The following is an 8,200-nucleotide window of genomic DNA, read 5'->3' as shown; positions in this document are numbered from 1 at the left end:
TGAGCTGTGGACCAAAATGCTACTTGATTCTAGATTCTTGATTTTTGTTTGTGTCTTGTCTTCTTCTGTGATGGCTCTATCAATGCAATACATCTGTGCTACTGGGAATAGGTGTTAAATAAATATTGGATGCTTTGAAAGTGGTTGCTTTCTTATTTTTTTGTGAAAATTGAGGACACTTCCTTCCCTTTCTTTTTCTATCTTTTTGTACGGTGTCCTTGAGTGCCAAGAAAGGCGCCTTCCAAATAAAATGTATAATTATTATTATTATTATTACTATTATTATTATTATCTATGTAGTGGGTCACTTTTGCCAGATTATGCTGATGTGTTTTGTTTCCATAACATCATCATCGTGAGTGAGTGGCCTTGACAAGAGGACATAGTGGTGCATTTGTAGTTCTATGAGCGTTTGCACATCTGTACATGAAAATGCACTTGATGACAGTTAGCTATTGATGTATTGAGTATATTAGCTGTATATTACTGTACTTATGGTGATTCTGGGGTCATTATGATGGGGCCCTTGAATATTGTTGCCCAGGGTACAGCAAAGGGTAAATTTGGCCCTGCCTATCCATATCCATAAACTTAGATAGCATTGCATTACAAGGGTAGACTTTGTGCAGTACTGACCTCCTACCTCCAGAGGCGCTGCTCACATTACCTAACATCTTTATTAGAACTGCTTCCGCACGCGGAAGAACCCCGCCATTAAAGCAACCTCACAACGTGAGTGTTTCGTCGGAGTGCACTATTACAAAGGTGCAATTTTTTTCACTTATACCTACCGCTGGTATATCCTTGGAAGAATGGCGTACAGAGGACAAGGACAGAAGGTCCAGAAGGTGATGGTGCAGCCCATTGTATCCTTTTGATTCAGGGAAGGAAAGACGCGGGTGAATAGCTTGGTACAGTCCTTTAGCAGCTAGGCTAACCTTAGCTTTCTGGCTAGTCATTCATCTACCTGGTGTGGACAAAGACACATTTTGTCGTCATTTGCCTTGGTTAAAATTACTTTATCAATTGTGGTCCTTTAGAAGTGCATTGGAAGGGCCAAAGTGCTATGGGTATATGTACGTAACCTTTACGTAAACATATCCCCATAGCACGACAAACTGCATTCAACTATTTGGTATTCTCGTGACATTGTGGCGTCCATGGCGTTCAAAGATTCACTTAAAGTGCTGCTTTAACCCTCTGGAGTCACCAAAAGCTCCAAATCATGACTTCTTCATGACATCCAGACTAGAAAACAAAGCAGCGTGGAGCCCTACTGTAAATTTACCTCTAAAGTTCTGGCTGTAAACTCCATGAGGCCAGTTTCAGTTTGATGATGATATACCAAGTAAAACTGGAGACAAGCTCAATTATATTTTGTATAAAATTATAGAACCTGATGTATCCCTCTTATATGTTATATTTGCAACCTTTGTTCACAGTTGCAGCATTTCAGTTTTTTTATTGAACATGGTAGTGTTTTGAAAGTAAAGAAAAGATTAAAAATCACATTTTATTTTGGACTAAAGGACTAAAAAAGACACAAAATGACCAAAAAAAGACACAAAGGCTCCATATAGTTAATGACTAGATATCTCACAAGTAAAAAAACAAGTTTGAGTTAAAACGGAGTTAGTGAGTGTTTTACTCAAACGTTTGCATTGACTTGCTAGGCAAGAGTTTGTTCAAGTGTGAAAGTCCCATGTATTAGGCCACACCATCAAGGTTATTATAGGTTATATATAACGAAAACTAGAATAAAAAAAACATTTTCGTTAACTGAAATAAACAAGAATAAAAAAAAAAAACGATAACTAACTGAAACTGTATTGTGTTGTTACAAAACTAACTAAATTTATAGTGAAAATGTCATTAGTTTTCGTGTTTGTCAACTTTTTTCATACGTATACTTTTTTGGTTGATATGAAATCTATTTCATCTATCTGGTTTTATGACTTAATAAACTTATTCAGGCTGAGATGGATCAGACAAAGGAAATAAAGGCAACATTTATTGTGACTTTGTTGAATCTCGCACCCAACAAATACCCCATTACAAAAAACTAAAACTAATACAAACTAAACTTAAACTAAGCATTTTCCAAAAAACAAAAACAAATTAAAACTAGCAAACTCACTCTAAAAACTAACTGTAACTAACTGAATTTGAAAACAAAAAAATCACAACAAAATTAAAACTAATGAAAAATCTAACTATTATAACCTTGAACACCATCTGGAGCCATTTAACTTTTTGTGCAGTAACCCTTTATGGTGAGCATATTTGGCCTGTGTGTGTGTGTGTTTGCTTTTGAACCTTGAGTTCCCTTAACTCCATGTATCAGAACCTCATTTTCAGGTATCTGCAAAATGTAAGTATCTACCCCATTCTTCTCCATTATATATTTTGACTTGTTTGTGTGATGTATGATTAATATCTCATCTCTTGTTCTCATCATTCCCAGCGCTCAAGGATCCAGGTGTGGTTGTATGAACAGGTCAACATGCGGATAGAGGGCTGCATTATTGTAAGTGATCTTTCTTGCTCTTTTCTCTTTTATTGAAGTAAAGTGCAAAATAAGCAACAAAGTTGAATTTCCGAAAGAGAATTTCATTAGATAATGGAAATGGTTGTGTAGTCTCTTAAAAAGTTATGTAAGCAAACACAAGAAACACAACTTGTGATGAAAGAAATGGAATTCAATCTAATTGGAATTTTTTAGACTTTTCAACTCAAGCAAGCTGAACATAACCGAGTGGCTAAATTAATGGAAATTAAATTTAAGAAACTGCATATGACAAACAGGATGAGTGAAGAAATTGCATCAGTGAGGGCAAAACTGAAGATATTTTCTTGCCCTATCATTGAAGATATTACACACACTGGCCCTTATTTGTCAAACGAGCGTACGACAAAGTGAGCGTAAAGTGGGCGTACGATCATTTCTACCCAAGGCTCAGCATTTATCAATTATGGACGGTAAGCGGAGGGTACGATCAGATCTCAGTCTGCTCTCAGCTCGTGTACGCAAATTTGAGTCAGCCTGAAGTCCACAAGTCTGAGTCTGAGAATTGATCTTACACCATTGTATCGATGCCTGGAGCTGATAAAACTCTGGTGTTTCGTTTTTTAATGGTGACAAACCAAAGCATGTTAAGGCTATATTAGGGCTGGACGAAATGGACCAAAAAGTCATATCCTGATATATTTAGGCTTAATATCGATATACGATATATATCATGATATTTTTATCGCAAAGTGAGAGCAAATGTTCAGTCATGTTACATATAGTTTTAATGAAACAGTTTATTTAAGTGAACATAAATACTGTATAACAGGAGTAGCTTTTAAAAAAAAAAAAAAAAAAATCAAAGCTCCATAAAGTGCACATTTAAATAAATAATATCTTAGATAAAGATAGCCTATGAAATAAAAGAAGCCAATCTTTTTCTGAAATACATATATTTATATGAGAAAAGACTAACATTACAAAATAACTAAATATGACAAACCCCAGTAAGGGCAGCATTTATATATAAAAGAAAAAAAATTGAACTATATTGATATATGCAATATGGTCTAATGCAAAGAAGTGAATAATATATCTCCATTATAATAATATTTGCATATTATATATGTTATTAGGCTTTATATATCACAATGTATAAATGAAATATTCCAACCTCACCAGGAGTTGAATGCTCCACTGCTACTCTGCTGACAGCACCACTGATTTCCTTCCTTTTCACTTTTTATGCTGCCAAACAAAACCAGTTTGTTGTGATTCAGCTGTTTGACGTCAGCGTTTCACTTTCTGAGAAATTCCTCTTCTTTTGGGATTAAAACTTAAATTGTTTACCTCCTGGCTTTACCAACCACAAAGCTTTGAAAACGTTTAAGTCTGTGCTCCAAATGTAAAATATTCACCAAACTTGTTTGAGTTTATAACTATAAGTACTTTTTTTTTCATAAACCTCCGTCGCTGTGCATTTCTGTAATATGTCTATATAGCTCCTGTTGTTATTTATATTGGTGCACTTTGCTAATAAAGCGACTTTAGGGGTAAAATCCTCTTTTTGCGTCATTTGGTGTGGTAAACTCTTGTGGCGAGCCTTCTGAATCAGGTATATATTATATATATATTAGGGCGTGGTATTTAAATGATGCTTGTTTCGAGCCGCCACATTTATCAATAGCCAATCATTCTCACGCTGTGATTGGAGAGATACGATCGTTTAATAAATGACACGTGAACCCTTGTGTAAGACGAAATATACACTCAGATCTGCGCTCTTTTCTACGCTCGTTTGATAAATGAGGGCCAGTGTGTCCATCTCAGTTAATATGTGGAATAATAACTTGTTGGTGAACAGTGCTGCACATGGCTAGCTTAAAGTGCTGGTTCTTCCCCTCCAGAGCTCCTTGTCTGAGTACATGCAGTGACTGCAGTGAGCTGACAAGCTTGCCATCAGCCAAGTTTCATTTCAGCCTGTCTTCGAGTTACTCACAGAATTAACATTATCTAGTGACTATGTTCTGCTGCCTGTGAGGTTCGCTCTTTTAACCAATGGGAGCATCTGTCAATCTGCACACATTATATTTTTTTACACTCACTAATTTTCACCTGTCTGTGCAAGCAAAATACTTGTAGAGAGCTCCAGGCTTCAAGCTTGGTGTGCCCTGACCTAAAAGTGTGAGCCAGATATAGGTATATATAAGTATAAATGTGTCAAATAAAGGAAATTATGCCAGAGAATTATCTAAGAAATAAAAAAACATAATATAATACTCTCTAATATGGACTCACACAGACTCCTGTTTAAGTTATGCACAGGTTTGCATTAGCAAGACATGAATATCTAATGACACTGCTTGTCAAGTTGAAATGAGAAATTTGACTTGCCTCAAAAATATATGAAGAATTTAGGATAATAATAGGGATGTCACAATATCAAAAAGGTTATATTCCCTAAAGATACCAGTGAAATTCCTTGATTCTTTATACCCAAGCCAATGCCATGGTAAAAAAACAAACTAAGTCACATTTACTTCAACGCTCTTATGTTAAAAAATATTTGGGACATTACCATAAACAACAGTGGCATGTTACTTTTATTTGCCACCTAAAGTAAATATTAAGACGGAGGGGGATATTTAGACTGAACTTGATGTAAATCACTGTCAGAGGAGCATGTTTCCCATTTCTGCAGAAATACAGCCAGCATTCCATCAGCAGTTTAAATTTACTGACAGGGTGGCAGACCAACACTGCTCTACCAAGTCTAACTGCAGTAACTACATTTTTGGTCAAAATTGAGCTATAATTAAAAATGAACGTCTTTATGCCTGTTTTAGTTTGTGACAAAGGTTTAGATTTCAATTTTGCTTTATTTCAGAGAAATAATAATGTAAAAATTGCAGTAGCTACAAAATCCACTGTGAGACAGTGCAGCCTTGTATTTCTTTATTGTGTTTAATAGTGAAGACAAGAATAGTAGAAATTATACGTTTATTTGAAAGTGAAATTATTATCTAGATGGTGATTAAGTAAAAAAGTGAGATATAATAAGACTAAAATATAACACTTATAATAAGTTTAAAATACACAAATCTTTGAATAGAGTTGTTAAACACTTTTAAAACAACATTGTAGTGACTGCACTCTGGTTTTGCTGTAAAATGTTTTAATTGTAATGCAAAACCAGAGTGCAGTAACTACATTTTTGGGGTCAAAGGTCAAATAAATTGTCATGATTTTTGAGCATAAAAATTACATCATCAATACATGTAGAAATAAGTGTCATATCACTTACCTAAAAAATGGAAGCAGTTTTTCTCAGTCTACCTTTTGCGTAGTTACTGCAGTTAGACTTTGTAGGACAGAATAGTCCAGATATTTATTGAAAACGCTGTCATTTTTTTTGACAGATAAAACCGACGGAATATTGAGGACCCATGATGGTAGCCTACTACTACAGGCTATGGTTACATTATATTGGCCTAAACAAATTGTAGACTTTAGTGCTGAGCCATTGCAAACATTGTCATCTCAATAAAAAATAATGGTAATACATATTTCAGTATGGCAATACTTTGGAAGACCTTAAACAAACTGCGGATACGTTGTCTAAGTAATTCTGACATACAACATGCTATCTTCCCAGTGTTGTCCTTCTCCTTTGGCATTTAGTGTCAGACTACAACACTTGTACGTGTACATGCTGCCCCAGACATTTCCAGGAGAATGGCAGCTCTGATACCTCTGTTATTTGCAGTATTGTAATAAAAAGGGGGACGGTCCCATTCTTAAGAAATTTGGAATCAACTAGGTCCTTAACTATCATTTCTTAGGATATCCCCAGATAAGAATATGAAAATGTTACTGTATTAAAACTAATTTATGGCTCACATGAAAATTTTACTGTATTAAAACTAATTTATGGCTCACTGTTCCCTCCCTAAGGGTTTCGATGAGTACATGAACCTGGTTCTTGATGATGCTGAGGAGGTCCACATGAAGACCAAGAACAGAAAGCCGCTGGGTAAGAAATCCCTACATTTAATGTTTTGTTTGTCTTTGTCTATGTGTTGACCTTTTCAGCAGTTTTTCTAACTGGCCAGCCAAATGGGTTTTCAGGTAGGTCAGTGATATGACACTTATTTGTACATGTATTGAGGATGTAATTATTATGCTCAAATCATGATGATTTATCTGACTTTTGAACCCAAAAATGTAGTTACTGCACTCTGGTTTTGCTGTAAAAGATTCTAATAGCAATATTGTTGTCTTCCTTCAGCTTTTATAATGTTATCATTACATTTACATTCTCATTGATTTTGTTATAAATGTATTTAAAGGTGTTTAACAACTCTATTGTGTTAGATTTGTGTATTTTAGACTTAATATTATAAATAAATGTTATATTTTAGTCTTAATATAATATCTCACTTTTTTACTTAATCACTATCTAGATAATAATGTCCCTTTCAAATAAACGTATTTCTAGTTTTTGTTTAAATTATATATATATATATCCAAAGCAGACCATGGTAAGTGCAATTACTGCTTGGTTTTGAGTTAGATTTTGTGGTTTTTATATAATTTCTCTGAAATAAAGCAAAATTGAAATCTAAAACTTTGTCACAAGATAAAACAGACATTTGTCCTTTGTAGGGCAGTATAGATTATGGTTAATGTGACTGTCATATTGCATCTTAAGCCCTTTTCAGCTTGTATATTACCTAATGAAGATGTGAGCTATGAGAGAAAGGGCTGGAGAGAAAACCTTTTACTGATCGGACATATACTATGACACTATGTTCCTCATCATCTGTAGCCAGCTTGATGACCAGTCTGTGCTTTGTCCGAAAGTGAAGTGACACTCTGTATCTCTTTCCATCCATCATCTTGCTCCTCTGATCCGCCCTCACTTGTGTTTCTCTCTCTTTCTTCCTCTGTCTCCCAGGGAGGATCATGTTGAAAGGAGACAACATCACCTTGCTACAGAGTGTGTCCAACTAGGACACTGAAGACCTTTTTGCTTTCAGTACCTTTCCCAGAAAGAAATGTTTCCCTTCTTGTTTTTGTTTTTTGCAAATGATTTTGAGTGTTTGTGTTTATACAACATGAATATTGTCATTGATTCCTTCTAACAAGTGGTTTTGAGAATAAATTTGTTTTCCTAAAGCTGTTTGTATTTTAACTTCTTCCACTAAATGTTTTTAAACCCCAGTTGTTTGCATGAGAAATTGGGTCACTGGGCTACTGTGCCATCTAGTGGCAGACAACACTATTGCAATATACTTATGTAGGTCAAACTCCCAGCTCCACATGCAGTGCAACAGAAAGCACTTTTATTTAAAATGTAACATGCCTTTATTTTGTGACCCCTTTGTTAATAGAGTTAACTTGAATGTTGCAAACAGAGTGTGTACTTTTGTAAAATGTAAAAGGTTTAGGGGTAATTTAGTCAAAACAAACAAATCATGTGGTGCACAATTCATCAAAACATGCACTCTATACAGACGCCTTGTTATGTCAAGCTTAGTAAATGTAATGCATACAAGTAATCATTTGTATTTAATTTAAATAGAGAAGTGGTCCTATTCCTTTAGTATAATTTGTCATACAGTGTAGTGCATTTTGTGTCAGATCATAGAATCTTTTTATATACTGGGAATCAGGCTTGTAACTGGGGAG

The 8,200-nt window shown here is 34.9% G+C and overlaps 1 protein-coding gene across 1 annotated transcript; it reads left to right on the top strand.

The window, feature by feature from the left end:
- The first annotated feature begins 682 nt into the window (after window positions 1-682).
- Window positions 683-7,687, top strand: snrpe (small nuclear ribonucleoprotein polypeptide E). Its single transcript, XM_059330198.1, has 5 exons — window positions 683-866; window positions 2,345-2,371; window positions 2,465-2,527; window positions 6,464-6,542; window positions 7,467-7,687. Exons 1-5 carry the CDS (start codon window positions 813-815, stop codon window positions 7,520-7,522), a joined length of 279 nt encoding a protein of 92 aa, XP_059186181.1. The 5' UTR covers window positions 683-812; the 3' UTR covers window positions 7,523-7,687.
- Window positions 7,688-8,200: the final 513 nt, after the last annotated feature.

Source organism: Centropristis striata, chromosome 3 (assembly GCF_030273125.1).
Source record: "Centropristis striata isolate RG_2023a ecotype Rhode Island chromosome 3, C.striata_1.0, whole genome shotgun sequence".
NCBI lineage: Eukaryota > Metazoa > Chordata > Actinopteri > Perciformes > Serranidae > Centropristis > Centropristis striata.
Note: the sequence above shows the minus strand (reverse complement) of the source record. Positions and strands in the feature narration are given on the sequence as shown.

Excerpts from the sequence above, each read along its gene's own strand:
- snrpe (XM_059330198.1), top strand. The coding sequence starts at position 813 with ATGGCGTACAGAGGACAAGGACAGAAGGTCCAGAAGGTGATGGTGCAG. Across the intron at positions 867-2,344 it reads AGGTGATGGTGCAGCCCATT|AACCTCATTTTCAGGTATCT; the intron begins GTATCCTTTTGA and ends TCCATGTATCAG. Across the intron at positions 6,543-7,466 it reads CAAGAACAGAAAGCCGCTGG|GGAGGATCATGTTGAAAGGA; the intron begins GTAAGAAATCCC and ends TCTGTCTCCCAG.